We start from the raw sequence: 18,707 nt of genomic DNA, 5'->3' as shown, positions 1-18,707 counted from the left end.
CTAAGAACATCACACACATCCATGCCCGAGGCAGGATTCGAACCTGCGACCGTAGCAGTCCCGCGGTTCCGGACTGCAGCGCCAGAATCGCTAGACCACCGCGGCCGGCTAATGTTAAATGTAGGCTACTGTAATAACGACTAAATATAACAAGACAACTACCGTATCCCTTCTACCCCACAGTAAGAAGGCCTATTAAAAACTGTCTTCAAGAGTACCTACAATTATTTACTACAAATAATGTTTCAGCAACCACGACAAAATGAAGACAGAAATCTGGGAAACTCCCTGCCCTAACAGCATTAATGAAATAGTTGTAAAACTACAATCGGATTACCTGGAATTACTAACAGTGGCCTAGAAATCAAATGACACTCGTGGAAATCTTCAATACAGTACTGTTAAAAAACACCTCATGACACTGAAGGACGTAATTATGACGTCTGCAGCTTAGCAAAATTCTTACACATTACATACACAATCCCATTTTAATTCTATGTTTATAAGAATAATGTGTTACAATAATTTCCACACAGCTAATTTACAGGTCTGTTTTCAAATTTAACTATGTATATTGCAAGTTGTTTCATATGTAGTAAAAAGCAAAAACGACTTCCTTCGCATAGATAAGAGTACTTGGTTGCTTTCCACAGGGCTCCTGTTTGATTTATGTTAGCCCTGTTGACTGCGACTGCCCACTGCTTTCGTTTTCCCTCATTGCGTGGAAATGCTAACATGCGAAATCCACCTTCGATTCTATTGGAACAACCAAATGCAGCACAACCTGGCATCGTTTACGAACGTCTGCAGAACGAATTACAGATGTCAAAAACAATACTGTAAATTACTAACATGTTTACTTCACACATGTAGGCCTACCGACTTCATCACAATACGCTTCATTATTTCAACTCGTATTTAGGATCGCAAACGCTAATTACGTACTAAAAACGATATACAACTAAATCGAACATGCGTGCACAGCGCATAACAAGTCTCTCAATAATTCAAATACCTTTTAATCGTTTCAGAAGTCCTCTGAACTTCAACTAAAAAGCACGGCCAACGCAGGAAGCGCGAGAGACGTTTGGCGCCATTTTTCTGCCAAAGCTAATCAACCAATCACGGGGAACCTCACCTATGGCCACTCTCTCTGTATACAGGCTAGAGTTGGGCAACACGATTCTTTTTTCCGATTCGATTCTTACGATTCAATCTCACATTGCGAATCGATTCCTACGATTCGTTCACGATTCATTCTAGTCTGCGATGGCACGATTCTTACGGAATGCAAAAAGTTCTACATCTTACTCACAGATGGCAGGACATGTTTGAAATTGTCAATGGGGTTAGAATCGAACTCTGTCATGATAAGATATGCCAGAAATAGTTTATTTATGAGTAAACATGCATATGACGTTACAAGTGTGATTCTCGATTTATACGTGTAATGCCTTAATTGATGAAAGGTCACGTTTGATTTGATTGCATCTAAATGAAGCAGGCAAAAAGGAATACAAACGTCTCAAAAATGAGATCGACAGGAAGTGCAAAATGGCTAAACAGGGATGGCTAGAGGACAAATGTAAGGATGTAGAGGCTTATCTCACTAGGGGTAAGATAGATACTGCCTACAGGAAAATTAAAGAGACCTTTGGAGATAAGAGAACCACTTGTATGAACATCAAGAGCTCAGATGGAAACCCAGTTCTAAGCAAAGAAGGGAAAGCAGAAAGGTGGAAGGAGTATATAGAGGGTCTATACAAGGGCGATGTACTTGAGGACAATATTATGGAAATGGAAGAGGATGTAGATGAAGATGAAATGGGAGATACGATACTGCATGAAGAGTTTGACAGAGCACTGAAAGACCTGAGCCGAAACAAGGCCCCCGGAGTAGACAACATTCCATTGGAACTACTGACAGCCTTGGGAGAGCCAGTCCTGACAAAACTCTACCATCTAGTGAGCAAAATGTATGAAACAGGCGAAATACCCTCAGCCTTCAAGAAGAATATAATAATTCCAATCCCAAAGAAAACAGGTGTTGACAGATGTGAAAATTACCGAACAATCAGTTTAATAAGCCACAGCTGCAAAATACTAACACGTATTCTTTACAGACGAATGGAAAAACTAGTAGAAGCCGACCTCGGGGAAGATCAGTTTGGATTCCGTAGAAATACTGGAACACGTGAGGCAATACTGACCTTACGACTTATCTTAGAAGAAAGATTAAGGAAAGGGAAACCTACGTTTCTAGCATTTGTAGACTTAGAGAAAGCTTTTGACAATGTTGACTGGAATACTCTCTTTCAAATTCTAAAGGTGGCAGGGGTAAAATACAGGGAGCGAAAGGCTATTTACAATTTGTACAGAAACCAGATGGCAGTTATAAGAGTCGAGGGACATGAAAGGGAAGCAGTGGTTGGGAAGGGAGTAAGACAGGGTTGTAGCCTCTCCCCGATGTTATTCAATCTGTATATTGAGCAAGCAGTAAAGGAAACAAAAGAAAAATTTGGAGTAGGTATTAAAATCCATGGAGAAGAAATAAAAACGTTGAGGTTCGCCGATGACGTAATTCTGTCAGAGACAGCAAAGGACTTGGAAGAGCTGTTGAACGGAATGGATGGTGTCTTGAAGGGAGGATATAAGATGAACATCAACAAAAGCAAAACGAGGATAATGGACTGTAGTCGAATTAAGTCGGGTGATGTTGAGGGTATTAGATTAGGAAATGAGACACTTAAAGTAGTAAAGGAGTTTTGCTATTTGGGAAGCAAAATAACTGATGATGGTCGAAGTAGAGAGGATATAAAATGTATACTGGCAATGGCAAAGAAAGCGTTTCTGAAGAAGAGAAATTTGTTAACATCGAGTATTGATTTAAGTGTCAGGAAGTCATTTCTGAAAGTATTTGTATGGAGTGTAGCCATGTATGGAAGTGAAACATGGACGATAAATAGTTTGGACAAGAAGAGAATAGAAGCTTTCGAAATGTGGTGCTGCAGAAGAATGCTGAAGATTAGATGGGTAGATCACATAACTAATGAGGAGGTATTGAATAAGATTGGGGAGAAGAGAAGTTTGTGGCACAACTTGACAAGAAGAAAGGATCGGCTGGTAGAACATGTTCTGAGGCGGCAAGGGATCACCAATTTAGTATTGGAGGGCAGCTTGGAGGGTAAAAATCGTAGGGGGAGACCAAGAGATGAATACATTAAGCAGATTCAGAAGGATGTAGGTTGCAGTAGGTACTGGGAGATGAAGAAGCTTGCACAGGATAGAGTAGCATGGAGAACTGCATCAAACCAGTCTCAGGACTGAAGACCACAACAACAACATTGTTTTATTTCAGTATGCCAGGAAAGAGGAGCCGATTTGTGCGAAAGGTGGTGCAAAATTACGTGGTATGCCAGTTTGGTTGTGTGGCTTGAACGTATCTAACTACAGACGTCTGTTTTATAGTAACAAAATCTAGCAGCGAGGCAGACGTGGTTTGGCTCATATCATCCTGTGTTTTTCTGTGCTAAGATGTCTTTCCAAGTCCACATCACCCTTGTAATTCATAACGCAGCTGACAGCCCTCCCACACAGCAAATTTAGCGTAACTTTCATTTCTTCTAAATACTAAGCATAGGTATTTTGCTTTTAATTTGTCTGAGAACTTGCCGCTGTCACTACTATTTACGTGAGAAGACGACATAATTCTAAACAGTAGGATTCAATCGCATACAGCGACATTACTTCACTAAAATTTAATATGAATCTGAACAGGATAACATTCGAAAATTCGAACTTGAAATTATTAATTAAAAAGCTCTTGTTTAAAGACGGTATTACACGGCGATCCTCCAAGAAAGGTAGGCCTATTGGTTAGAGGGTCTATTTTCTCTCTTTTTTTTCCGCGAGTAATATTACGGCCCACGAACTTCGTTTATTCGTTCCGAGCTTCCTTTGTTCACACGCATCCTCCACTTGACTGCCATCTGACGGTCGTAATCATTCGGCACAACTCTGCAATCTGCACGATTCGAAAGTTGCCTTCGAAGCATAGCGTATTAAGAATCGATGAATCGTTGGAACTTGGAATCGTCACGACTCGGAAACACGCAATCGTTCTTACGATTCTTTTGAACGACGATTCGTCCGTATCACGATTCGATTCTTACGATTCTTTATTTAGAGTCGTTCAAATGAACGACTCATTCACGAATCGCCACAACCCTAATACAGGCTCTCTACCGGCTTTTACCCCACGGCGCCACGGCTGGCGCGGCAGACAGCTGTGCTCTGTGTCGCGGCCCCCTCCACGCAGCGAGGCCGCCGCTCTGGCTGGGCAGGGCGCAGCGCGCGGGACGGGGCAGTGTCGGCCAGACCGACCGACCGGCCGGCGGACGTGCAGAGAGAGGAAGGATGTGGCCGCTGCCAGCCGTAGGCGCGGCCTGCGTGTGCGCGCTCGCGGCCGCGGCGCTGTGGTTGCTGCGCCGGCCGCTGCGGCGCTGGCGGCGCCTCGTCGCCTTCTCCGCGCAGCTGGCGGGCCCGGCGCTGCCGCGGCTCTCCCTGGGCGAGGACCCGCTGGCGGTGTTCGCGGACGCCTGCCGCCGCTACGGCACGCCCTGCAGGTGGGTGGCTGCCTGCACAAGCGGCTCCCGCAACTTGTTCCTACTTGCAGAAGTACCTTCCGCCACACTGTTTGTCGCACCTTACTGCAAGTACTTGTCAGCTGGTGGAAGTTTCTCTCAGACTTGCACAAGTTTCGTGTGTTCGATAGGCACAAAGACAGATGAAGCCAAACAATTTTACCACGGGAACCCATAAACATATACAGAGTGGTCCATTGATCGTGACCGGGCCAAATATCTCACGAAAAGAGCGTCAAACGAAAAAACTACAAAGAACGAAACTTGTCTAGCTTGAAGGGGGGAACCAGATGGCGCTATCGTCGGCCCGCTAGATGGCGCTGCCATAGCTCAAACGGATATCAACTGCGTTTCTTTAAATAGGAACCCCTATTTTTATTACATATTCGTGTAGTACGTAAAGAAATATCAATGTTTTAGTCGGACCACTTTTTTCGCTTTGTGATAGATGCTGCTGTAATAGTCACAAACATATGGCTCACAATTTTACACAAACAGTTGGTAACAGGTAGGTTATTTAAATTAAAATACACAACGTAGCTACGTTTGAACATTTTATTTCGCTTGTTCCAATGTGATACATGTACCTTTGCGAACTTATCATTTCTGGAACGCATGCTGTTACAGCGTGATTACCTGCAAATACCATATTAATGCAATAAATTCTCAAAATGATGTCCATCAACCTCAATGCATTTGGCAATACGTGTAACGACATTCGTCTCAACAGCGAGTAGTTCGCCTTCCGTAATGTTCGCACATGCATTGACAATGCGCCGATGCATGTTGTCAGGCGTTGTCGGTGGATTACGATAGCAAATATCCTTCAACTTTTCCCGCAGAAAGAAATCCGGGGACGTCAGATCCGGTGAACGTGCGGGCCATAGTATGGTGCTTCCACGACCAATCCACCTGTCATGAAGTATGTTATTCAATACCGCTTCGACCGCACGCGAGCCATGTGCCGGACATCCATCATGTTGGAAGTACATCGCCATTCTGTCATGCAGTGAAACACCTTGTAGTAACATCGGTAGAACATTACGTAGGAAATCAGCATACATAGCACCATTTAGATTGCCATCGATAAAATGGGGGCCAATTATCCTTCCTCCCATAATGCCGCACCATACATTAACCCGCCAAGGTCGCTGACGTTCCCCATGTCGCATCCATCGTGGATTTTCCGTTGCCCAATAGTACATATTATGCCGGCTTACGTTACCGCTGTTGGTGAATGACGTTTCGTCGCTAAATAGTACGCGTGCAAAAGATCTGTCATCGACCCGTAATTTCTCTTGTGCCCAGTGGCAGAACTGTACACGACGTACAAAGTCGTCGCCATGCAGTTCGTCGTGCATAGAAATATGGTACGGGTGCAATCGATGTTAATGTAGCATTCTCAACAACGACGTTTTTGAGATTCCCGATTCTCGCGCAATTTGTCTGCTACTGATGTGCGGATTAGCCGCGACAGCAGCTAAAACACCTTCTTGGGCATCATCATTTGTTGCAGGTCGTGGTTGACGTTTCACATATGGTCGAACACTTCCTGTTTCCTTAAATAACGTAACTATCCGGCGAACGGTCCGGACATTTGGATGGTGTCGTTCAAAAATGGTTCAAATGGCTCTGAGCACTATCCGACTTAACTTCTGAGGTCATCAGTCGCCTAGAACTTAGAACTAATTAAACCTAACTAACCTAAGGACATCACACACATCCATGCCCGAGGCAGGATTCGAACCTGCGACCGTAGCGGTCGCTCGGTTCCAGACTGTAGCGCCTAGAACCGCACGGCCACTCCGGCCGGCGATGATGTCGTCCAAGATACCGAGCAGCATTCATAGTACACGCCCGTTGGGCATTTTGATCACAATAGCCATACATCAACACGATATCGACATTTTCCCCAATTGGTAAACGGTCCATTTTAACACGGGTAATGTATCACGAAGCAAATACCGTCCGCACTGGCGTAATGTTACGTGATGCCACGTACGTATATGTTTGTGACTATTACAGCGCCATCGATCACAAAGCGAAAAAAGTGGTCCAACTAAAACATTCATATGTCTTTACGTACTGCACGAATTTGTAATAAAAAATGGGGGTTCCTATTTTAAAAAACGCAGTTGATATCCGTTTGAGCTATGACAGCGCCATCTAGTGGGCCAACCATAGCGACATCTGGTTTCCCCCTTCAAGCTAGACGAGTTTCGTTCTTTGTAGTTTTTTCTTTTGATGCTTATTTCTTGAGATATTTTGCCCGGTCACTATCAATGGACCACCCTGTATACCTGGACACCGCCAGCCAAGGAAATGAGAAAAAAATTAGCCGGTTACTTTGTTTCGCCAGAACAGAAAGTAGAATGGCAGTACAAAGTCTTTAAATTTTAGCTGGTTTTTAATCTTGGCGTAAACATAAATGAACTACATTTTTAATAAATAATATTTGCAATTTTAAGAGTAGTTAAAAGGTGGTCTGTTGGTGATCTAGATTAAAGCATCTTTGTATTCTGGTTTCGAATATTTTATTGTACAATAGAGAAGAGATTTCTTGAAAACTGCGTACCACATTCTCATTAAGTTCTCGATCTGTGCCAAGTCGATTTTAATATTTTCAGTAGTGTTTCTTGATAAATTTGTACACCTCTCTGTATCCAATTCTTCTCCCAAACATTTCTTTTTCTTCTTGACTTTTTTATTTTCGTCATCATTCTTCTTCAATAATGGTAATGCAACAACGATGGCGGCTGTCCTGGTCTTTAACACGACAACGTAAAAATACACTTGTCGAACTCACGACGCGTCCTATGTGGAAACACTTCTGCAAGTACTTACAAGGTCCTGAACTTAACTTTTCGAGGTGAGTTTCAGAAGTGAATTTGCGCAAGTTTCTGTTCTTGTGTAAACACATCAGTAAGTGCTTCCACAATTCACTTACTAGTGGACACCTGCCTTAACACGCGCATCTACATCTACATCTACATGAATGCTCTGCAAATTACATTTAAATGCCTGGCAGAGGGTTCATCGAACCAGCTTCACAATTGCCTATTATTCCAATCTCGTATAGCGGCGGAAGGAATGAACACTTATATCTTTCCGTACGAGCTCTGATTTCCGTTGTTTTATCGTGGTGATCGTTCCGCCCAATGGAGGTCGGTGTCAACAAAATATTTTTGCATTCGGAGGAGAAAGTTGGTGATTGGAATTTCGTGAGAAGATTCCGTCGCAACGAAAAACGCCTTTCTTTTAACGATTTCCAGCCCAAATCGTCTATCATTTCTGTGACACTCTCTCCCATATTTCGCGATAATACAAAACGTGCTGCCTTTCTTTGAACTTTTTCGATGTAGGCCTACTACGTCAGTCCTACCTGGTAAGGATCCCACACCACGCAGCAGTATTCTAAAAGAGGACGGACAAGCGTAGTGTAGGCAGTCTCCTTAGTAGGTCTGTTACATTTTCTAAGTGTCCTGCCAATAAAACGCAGCCTTTGGTCAGCCTTCCCCGCAACATTTTCTATGTGTTCTTTCCAATTTAAGTTGTTCGTAATTGTAATACCTAGGTATTTAGTTGAATTTACGGCTTTTAGATTAGACTGATTTATCGTGTAACCGAAGTTTAACGAGTTCCTTTTAGCACTCATGTGGATGACCTCACACTTTTCGTTATTTAGGGTCAACTGCCACTTTTCGCACCATTCAGATATCTTTCCTAAATCGTTTTGCAATTTGTTTTGATCTTCTGATGACTTCATTAGTCGATAAATGACGGCGTCATCTGCAAACAGCCGAAGACGGCTGCTCAGATTGCTTCCCAAATCGTTTATATACGAGGTGCATTCAAGTTCTAAGGCCTTCGATTTTTTTTCTCCGGACTGGAAAGAGATAGAAATATGTGCATTGTTTTAAAATGAGGCCGCGTTCATTGTCAATACGTCCCAGAGATGACAGCACCGTACGGCAGATGGAATTTTACCGCCAGCGGCGAGAATGAGAATTGTTTCAAATACTTAAAATGGCGACGTTTTCCTTACTTGAACAGCGTGCAATCATTCGTTTTCTGAATTTGCGTGGTGTGAAACGAATTGAAATTCATCAACAGTTGAAGGAGACATGTGGTGATGGAGTTATGGATGTGTCGAAAGTGCGTTCATGGGTGCGACAGTTTAATGAAGGCAGAACATCGTGTGACAACAAACCGAAACAACCTCGGGCTCGCACAAGCCGGTCTCACGACGCGATCGAGAAAGTGGAGAGAATTGTTTTGGGGGATCGCCGAATGACTATTGAACAGATCGCCTCCAGAGTTGGCATTTCTGTGGGTTCTGTGCACACAATCCTGCATGACGACCTGACGAAAAGTGTCATCCAGGTGGGTGCGACGAATGCTGACGGACGACCACACAGCTGCCCGTGTGGCACGTTGCCAAGCAATGTTGACGCGCAACGACAGCACGAATGGGACTTTCTTTTCGTCGGTTGTGACAATGGATGAGACGCGGATGCCATTTTTCAATCCAGAAACAAAGCGCCAGTCAGCTCAATTGAAGCACACAGATTCACCGCCACCAAAAAATTTTCGGATAACCGCCAGTGCTGAAAAAATGATGGTGTCCATGTTCTGGGACAGCGAGGGCGTAATCCTTACCCATTGCGTTCCAAAGGGCACTACGGTAACAGGTGCATCCTACGAAAATGTTTTGAAGAACAAATTCCTTCCTGCACTGCAACAAAAACGTCCGGGAAGGGCTGCGCGTGTGCTGTTTCACCGAGACAACGCACCCGCACATCGAGCTAACGTTACGCAACAGTTTCTTCGTTATAACAACTCTGAAGTGATTCCTCATGCTCCCTAACCACCTGACCTGGCTCCTAGTGACTTTTGGATTTTTCCAACAATGAAAGACACTCTCCGTGGCCGCACATTCACCAGCCGTGCTGCTGTTGCCTCAGCAGTGGTCAAAACAGACTCCTAAAGAAGCCTTCGCCGCTGCCATGGGATCATGGCGTCAGCGTTGTGAAAAATGTGTACGTCTGCAGGGCGATTACGTCGAGATCGATTTCGGGCGAGTAATTAGAAAAAAAATCGGAGGCCTTAGAACTTGAATGCACCTCGTAAATTAGTAAAGAGTGGAAGGGGCAATGGAGAGCTAGACAGTGGATTGTCAAGCCAGATTTTAAATGGGCTACCGTCTTCCACGATGAATTTACAGCCGTAGAGATGGTGAAGGTTTCGATACAATTCACGAAGCATGTTCTCCACGTGTTCTATTTTCATTAACAGTTTGTGAAAACTTATTTCAAAGACCGAAGTTGTTCTATATAGTCACAGACAGTTTCTTTTGTCCATGAACTGTCGTGATTGGCTTTAAAGGTCAGTCTGTCTTTGTTTTGAGCGCCATCCAAAAATTGCAGAAATATGCATGTCTCGACTAAAGGTGGAGCCGCATTCGCACGTCGAAGGCCGGACGCAAGTCTCAGTTTGTTTATTGTCAGCTGTGCACCCGAATTACAACTGAAGTACACTCAACACGGCCAATAATGTGTCCGTGGACACAGTCGCAACTCGTTCGGTATCCCTTCAAGTTAAGGAAGGGACAGATTATGGGAGCTCACGTAACCACCGAGATGACGGAAAGTCATCGAGTAAAACAGAAGTGATTTCAGGCGTTCCCCAAGGTAGTGTTATAGGCCCTTTGCTGTTCCTTATCTACAAGGTGCATTCAACTTCTAAGGCCTCCGATTTTTTTTTTCTAATTAACTACTCGCCCGAAATCGATGAAACTGGCGTTACTTCTCGACGTAATCGCCCTGCAGACGTACACATTTTTCACAACGCTGACGCCATGATCCCATGGCAGCGGCGAAGGCTTCTTTAGGAGTCTGTTTTGACCACTGGAAAATCGCTGAGGCAATACCAGCACGGCTGGTGAGTGTGCGGCCACGGAGAGTGTCTTTCATTGTTGGAAAAATCCAAAAGTCACTAGGAGCCAGGTCAGGTGGTTAGGGAGCATGAGGAATCACTTCAGAGTTGTTATCACGAAGAAACTGTTGCGTAACGTTAGCTCGATGTGCGGGTGCGTTGTCTCGGTGAAACAGCACACGCGCAGCCCTTCCCAGACGTTTTTGTTGCAGTGCAGGAAGGAATTTGTTCTTCAAAACATTTTCGTAGGATGCACCTGTTACCGTAGTGCCCTTTGGAACGCAATGGGTAAGGATTACGCCCTCGCTGTCCCAGAACATGGACACCATCATTTTTTCAGCACTGGCGGTTATCCGAAAATTTTTTGGTGGCGGTGAATCTGTGTGCTTCCATTGAGCTGACTGGCGCTTTGTTTCTGGATTGAAAAATGGCATCCACGTCTCATCCATTGTCACAACCGACGAAAAGAAAGTCCCATTCGTGCTGTCGTTGCGCGTCAACATTGCTTGGCAACGTGCCACACGGGCAGCCGTGTGGTCGTCCGTCAGCATTCGTGGCACCCACCTGGATGACACTTTTCGTCAGGTCGTCATGCAGGATTGTGTGCACAGAACCCACAGAAATGCCAACTCTGGAGGCGATCTGTTCAATAGTCATTCGGCGATCCCCCAAAACAATTCTCTCCACTTTCTCGATCATGTCGTCAGACCGGCTTGTGTGAGCCCGAGGTTGTTTCGGTTTGTTGTCACACGATGTTCTGCCTTCATTAAACTGTCGCACCCACGAACGCACTTTCGACACATTACCACATGTCTCCTTCAACTGTCGATGAATTTCAATTGGTTTCACACCACGCAGATTCAGAAAACGAATGATTGCACGCTGTTCAAGTAAGGAAAACGTCGCCATTTTAAGTATTTAAAACAATTCTCATTCTCGCCGCTGGCAGTAAAACTCCGTCTGCCGTACGGTGCTGCCATCTCTGGGACGTATTGACAATGAACGCGGCCTCATTTTAAAACAATGCGGATGTTTCTATCTCTTTCCAGTCCGGAGAAAAAAAATTGGAGGCCTTAGAACTTGAATGCACCTCGTAATAACGCAATGTTTCCTAGTATTTTCAATTGTCTCACGAAGAATCGAGTTACTCATTAATTCATAAAACTATATTTAACAACAACCACAATGCGCACGATGTTTTTCGGCTGCTCTCCTTCAGCCGAGGCTTTTGATTGAATTCAGTAAAGCAGGTGGGTCTACTCAGTTCCAGACCCAAACTGAGACGCTGCCAGAGGTTTCTGTAATACATGTTGCATCTCGTTTCGTCCCACAGCGTTATCGTCAGAGTGGGATGTGAACTGTGTCACGGGAATTCTTCTTCTGGACTTGGCAGGAAGTTGCTGCAATTTGTCCTACAAACTACTACCCTACTCCATGTCCACTCCCAAGACATATACTAGATTAAAATAATCTGCCACAGTTCAGAAATACAATCGATCTAATTCAGCATGACTCAACCATTCGAACCCTACAAATAGGTAGAAAATTGCATGGCGAATCCGTATAAATTGTTAACATCCAAGCACAGCATTTAACTTTAATCAGGGCATGTTCTGTAGTACAACCCACCCGTTCGCGGGTGATTTGCCTTTGTCACTAAGTACCCCGCGAATCTCGTTCTCAAAGAACTGCAGTTCGACATCGGTTAAAAGCTCGAATACGAGACGTGTCGTTTTGAACATCACATCCCACGGCAACCCAAGCATGGTGTAGTGGAAGACAGAATCCAGTTTTTAGATTCCCAAGCACACGCTCTCGAACTGTTCAGATACACCTGCAAGGAGGTGTGCGTATGTGCCATATAAGACCCTGCATATTCCTCTACGTTAGAGGTATTAAACTCGTGCTAAACACACGTAATCACACCATGCGCTCTTATTCTGCATCTGCTATGGAATCGTACAAGATCCGTCTGTAGCGTGGTTTCGTCGAGTTTCGCTGTGGAAGAAAATCAACGGCCAGAAACATCTTTCTTCGTGGCTCCAGAAATACGGAAAACAAATGGGAAGAGACTGGGACTATGTGGAGCATGTGTAAGGGCCTTCCAGCGAGACTTGTGCAGGCTGTTGTGGGCTGGCCAACACGTTTCGAGTGTGCTGCAGGAGTTTCCACGGGACGTCTCACGCACCCTCCGTACAGTTCCGATCCCTCCCCAGTGTTTCCCATATTTCTGGAGCCACGAAGAAAGACATTTGTGGCCGTGGATTTGATTCGGACGGAGAGGTACATGCTTTGGTACGATCACAGCTCCGTAGGCAACCGCAAACATTTATCTTCGAACCCACTGACTTTCTTGTCTCACAGTATTAACAGTTACAGCTATTACTTTTGAAATAACAAGGTTTTCATTTGGCTGCCCCTTACATGTCGTTCTATACCTACTGCTGCCCTTGGTTTTCCTCAGTCATTACTAGAAAATCAAACCATCAGTCAAGCACATTCAAAGTAATTTTTTTTTCGGTGGACATGTTTGAATTGTTGCTTACGTTAAAGCTCTTCTGCAGTCAGCCACTCCCAGTTCAGATGAGCATGAAAAACACACACACACACACACACACACACACGCACACACACACACAATGTCTGCAGTGCTTACACTCAGACATTACCTGCAGTCAGTCCATCTGTTGGCACATGACTGACAGCGTCATCATCGGATGTGACGATAACATCGTCACCCGAGACCATCTCACTGACATCTGTAACAATACACCTCATGTAAATAACAACGTTCTAGAACATTTTCGAATACACACAAAAGTATTCCAATACTCTTGGTACACACTGCGTCACGCTTCTGGCTGCCACTTAGCTAGCTGTGTCATCAGTGTTGTTGCCACTACTGTGCTTCATTATGTCAATGATAAAGTAACCACGAAACGATCCTCATTAAATGTGCCAGCCACTGGTGAGGTACTGGCGCAGGTGCGACGATATGTGGTGAAGGCGGTGCATCTGCTTCACTCAGGTGAAAGTTGTCAGCGTGCGGTGACGTGGTGTGAATGTAACTGACATATATAATATTATTCTATTTAAAAAAAATATTTATTCGTCATTAAGTTTAATAAGAGGAGAGCTATTTTTCTTCTTCTTCAAAAGGCTTAGACCTGCACAGTCGTACTGTTCTACACTACTGCCCATTAAAATTGCTACATCAAGAAGAAATGCAGATGATAAACGGGTATTCATTGGACAAACATATTACACTAGAACTGACATGTGATTACATTTTCACGCAATTTGGGTGCATAGATCCTGAGAAATCAGTACCCGGAACAACCACCTCTGGCCGTAATAACAGCCTTGATACGCCTGGACATTGAGTCGAACAGAGCTTGGATGGCGTGTACAGGTACAGCTGCCCATGCAGCTTCAACGCGATACCATAGTTCATCAAGAGTAGTGACTGGCGTATTGTGATGAGCCAGTTGCTCGGCCAGTATTGACCAGACGTTTTCAATTGGTGAGAGATCTGGAGAATGTGCTGGCTAGGGTAGCAGTCGAACATTTTGTGTATCCAGAAAGGCCCGTACAGAACCTGCAACATACGGTCGTGCATTATCCTGCTGAAATGTAGGGTTCCGCAAGGATCGAATGAAGGGTAGAGCCACGGGTCGTAACACATGTGAAATGTAACGTCCACTGTCCAAAGTGCCATCAATGTGAACAAGAGGTGACCGAGACGTGTAACCAATGGCACCCCATACCATCACACCTGGTGATACGCCAGTATGGCGATGACGAATACACGCTTCCAATGTGCGTTCACCGCGATGTCGCCAAACACGGATGCGACCATTATGATGCTGTACACAGAACCTGGATTCATCCGAAAAAGTGACGTTTTGCCATTCGTGCACCCAGGTTCGTCGTTGAGTACACCATCGTAGGCGGTCCTGTCTGTGATGCAGCGTCAAGGGTAACCGCAGCCACGGTCTCCGAGCTGATAGCCCGTGCTGCTGCAAATGTCGTCGAACTGTTCGTGCAGATGGTTGTTGTCTTCCAAACGTCCACATCTGTTGACTCAGGGATCGAGACGTTCCTGCACGATCCGTTACAGCCATGCGGATAAGATGCCTGTCATGTCGACTGCTAGTGATACGAGGCCGTCGGGATCCAGCACGGCGTTCCGTATTACCCTCCTGAACCCACCGATTCCATATTCTGCTAATAGTCATTGGATCTCGACCAACGCGAGCTGCAATGACGCGATACGATAAACCGCAATCGAGATAGGATACAATCCGACCTTTATCAAAGTCGGAAACGTGATGGTACGCATTTCTTCTCCTTACACGAGGCATCACGACAACGTTTCACCAGGCAAAACCGGTCAATTGCTGTTTGTGTATGAGAAATCGGTTGGAAACTTTCCTCATGTCAGCACGTTGTAGGTGTCGCCACCGGCGCCAACCTTATGTGAATGCTCTGAAAAGCTAATCATTTGCATATCACAGCATCTTCTTCCTGTCGGTTAAATTTCGCGTCTGTAGCACGTCATCTTCGTGGTCTAGCAATTTTAATGGCCGTAGTGTAGATTCCGTGCTGGGGTGTTTCTGTATACGGCCGCATCCAAGTTGCGTGCTCACTACCATTTTCAAAAAGAGTTGTATCTTTACGATCAAAGTTCGTGAGGCTTATTCCCACATTGGTGTAAGGTATTTCCGGATCATTCCAGTGTATTCTTTGGTAATTATGTGTCAACCATACTGAAATTTTCACATCTTGATAAATTTAACATCTCTGAGTGGATTCTGCGGTGCTACATTTGTACTGAAAGTTGCTGAAAGCAATGAACTCTATATTCTTGACCATCAAGTGACCATGTTCATCATGGAACCGTTGGGTATCGATGATAATATTTACGAAATTGAGATACCATTGTTAAATGCTTTAGATGTGATGTTGTTGTTGTTGTCTTCAGTCCTGAGACTGGTTTGATGCAGCTCTCCATGCTACTCTATCGTGTTCAAGCTTCTTCATCTCCCACTACTTACTGCAACCTACATCCTTCTGAATCTGCGTAGTGTATTCATCTCTTGGTCTCCCTCTACGATTTTTACGCTCCACGCTGCCCTCCAATGCTAAATTTGTGATCCCTTGATGCCTCAGAACATGTCCTACCAACCGATCCCTTCTTCTTGTCAAGTTGTGCCACAAACTCCTCTTCTCCCCAATTCTATTCAATACCTCCTCATTAGTTATGTGATCTACCCATCTAATCTTCAGCATTCTTCTGTAGCACCACATTTCAAAAGCTTCTATTCTCTTGCTGTCCAAACTATTTATCGTCCACGTTTCACTTCCATACATGGCTACACTCCATAAAAATACTTTCAGAAACGACCTGCTGACACTTAAATCTATACTCGATGTTAACAAATTTCTCTTCTTCAGAAACGCTTTCATTGCCATTGCCAGTATACATTTTATATCCTCTCTACTTCGACAATCATGAGTTATTTTGCTCCCCAAATAGCAAAACTCCTTTACTACCTTAAGTGTCTACCTTAACTGCTCTTCCAGGTCCTTTGCTGTCTCTGACAGAGTTACAATGTCATCTGCGAACCTCAACGTTTTTATTTCTTCTCCATGGATTTTAATACGTACTTCGAATTTTTCTTTTGTTTCCTTTACTGCTTGCTCAATATACAGATTGAATAACATCAGGGACAGGCTACAACCCTGTCTCACTCCCTTCCCAACCACTGCTTCCCTTTCATGCCCCTCGACTCTTATAACTGCCATCTGGTTTCTGTACAAATTGTAAATAGCCTTTCGCTCCCTGTATTTTACCCCTGCCACCTTTAGAATTTGAAAGAGAGTATTCCAGTCAACATTGTCGAAAGCTTTCTGTAAGTCTACAAATGCTAGAAACGTAGGTTTGCCTTTCCTTAATCTATTTTCTAAGATAAGTCGTAGGGTCAGTATTGCCTCACGTGTTCCGACATTTCTGCGAAATGTGATACTACATCCATTCATTTATATGGTCTCTGTACAGCTGTCGTTAGCACAGAATAATTGGCCACACGGTCATAATGCATAAGCCGCTGTGTCTAAGGTAATTTTTTTGAAGAGTCGAATTCTATACAAACATCAATAGGGCCCATATTTACAGATTTATTCTGGTTTGAGCAATCCATTACTACAATGGGCGTAACATCTCTCAATTCTGCCGGGCTAATTATGCAAGCACCTTCTTCATTATATTCGTAGTGTGACGTGCAAAACATTACCTACATATCAAACAGCAAGCTGTTCACATTATTATTGCAGTGTTGCTGCAAATTATCACATAGATAGAAGTCTGAATTAAGGTAAAACTTGGCGTTAGTCGGTTTACAATGCAAGTTAGCGTGAATTATGTTCCAGATTCTCTTTCTACTCGGTTTGCGATGCGAGTATGATGAAGCAGGATATTTCTTGTTGAACTGAAGTTTTAATAGTCCACGTTTATCGAGTAGCGTTTGGTAATACAGGATATTCAGACAGTTGGCATTACGATAAGCTCAGCGACAATTGGAGTCCAGAGCTTTAAATGCTCTGAACGTTCCTCATCGGCTATCGAAACGTGGGACGTATTAGGCATCAACCTTCTTGTCTTCAGGTGCAGATACTCCTTCAATTGTCGTTTGTTGCGCTTCATACTAGAATGGAAACTAGTTTTATCTTGATCAGGACACATTTTTATGCTTTCGGAATACGCCATTAGCAGTCTGAGTGATGTACAGGCATTAAATCGTTTCCACCTGGCCACTGGTCCGCCTTCTGATTTGTCGGCGATCCATCCCGCACGTCCCGCGCTGTTCACGTCGGGTGCCGACGCGTGTGCCTTCTGAACCAACCAGGCGACGCACGCGGCGCCCACGTGACGCTCCAGGCGTGACCACAACACCAGCTCAGCTGGAGCTGGAACGTACCGCCCTGCTCGCCGGGACCACCTCGCTCACGGAGTTAGTTTAATCCGAGTATTGTCGCCGAGCCACAGGCAGTGTTTGCCAAAAGTCTGGAGTCATCACTTAGTTATTCTGGTCACGTAAATAGGGTCCTGGGGACAGCGAGTGACGAGTAAATCAAATGTAGTGGCCTCTGCAGGTGCAGTTTTCCGTAAGATGTATCGGACACTGTGGCCAATTTTCTGACATGTGCAAATAGTTTTTAAAGTTTATAGCTGCCAAATAATCAAACCTTTTATTACATGGAGGCATATACTTTTTTCTGTGGCTTTGCAAAGAGTCTTTGAAGAAGACATTCGTGACAACATGGATGAGAGATGAGCGAATGCAAGAAGATACTGGGGGCATGAACCATAGAGGTCATACAAACGTTTTCCTTGCTGTGCCAAATGTTTTTTTTATAACTTATGGGACTTAACTGCTAAGGTCATCAGTCCCTAAGCTTACACACTACTTAACCTAAATTACCCTAACGACACACACACCCATGCCCGAGGGAGGACTCGAACCTCCGCCGGGAGCAGCCGCACAGTCCGTGACTGTGCCAAATGTTATTCAGATGCACGTAACCCATATGTGGTTCATATGTTTGTTCTCAACAAGTGTACGAAGTGCTGAACCTGAACAGTGGTACGCGCTGTGAAGCAGTTCGGGACTGACAGCGCTGCGTGTCGGACTCAGCGCAGCCCGGCAGAGGCCACTGGCGGCTCGCCGGTGTCTCCTCGGAGATAAATGTCCAGCAATTTGCGTTTGCTAAACGACTCATCCATCTACTTTCAAATGTCATGTAAAGAGCGTTGTAGCCTTCTTATGATGCCGTTCTGCAAGGTGTCAGAACTTTTAGTATTAGCTATCAGTTTCCACAAGCTGTGGGAAGTTGCAGTTGTAACACGTCTACAAACAGGGAGCTCCCTGGAGGGATGGCCAGAACAGCTTCGAACAAGCCCAGGATCACTCTGACCGGCGCTCGCCTGCCTCCAGTGGAGGTGACTGCGACATCGGCGATGCGGCCACCTAGCCAGAACCCACCAGTCCACCTTCTGCTCTACGAGTCACTCCGATGCTGCACGCCTTCTGGTGGCACGTCTGTTTACTTTGCGATAAATGATAGGCC

The 18,707-nt window shown here is 44.7% G+C and overlaps 1 protein-coding gene across 1 annotated transcript in view; it reads left to right on the top strand.

The window, feature by feature from the left end:
• The first annotated feature begins 4,416 nt into the window (after positions 1-4,416).
• LOC126100685 (uncharacterized) overlaps positions 4,417-18,707 on the top strand; it is a 147,209-nt gene continuing 132,918 nt past the window's right edge. Inside the window, exon 1 of the mRNA XM_049911302.1 lies at positions 4,417-4,625. Within this exon, the coding sequence (XP_049767259.1) occupies positions 4,417-4,625 (209 nt within the window). The remainder of the gene's footprint in view (positions 4,626-18,707) is intronic.

The sequence above is a fragment of the Schistocerca cancellata genome, chromosome 9 (genome assembly GCF_023864275.1).
Source record: "Schistocerca cancellata isolate TAMUIC-IGC-003103 chromosome 9, iqSchCanc2.1, whole genome shotgun sequence".
NCBI classification, from domain to species: domain Eukaryota; kingdom Metazoa; phylum Arthropoda; class Insecta; order Orthoptera; family Acrididae; genus Schistocerca; species Schistocerca cancellata.
This window is presented reverse-complemented; position numbering and strand designations above follow the sequence as displayed.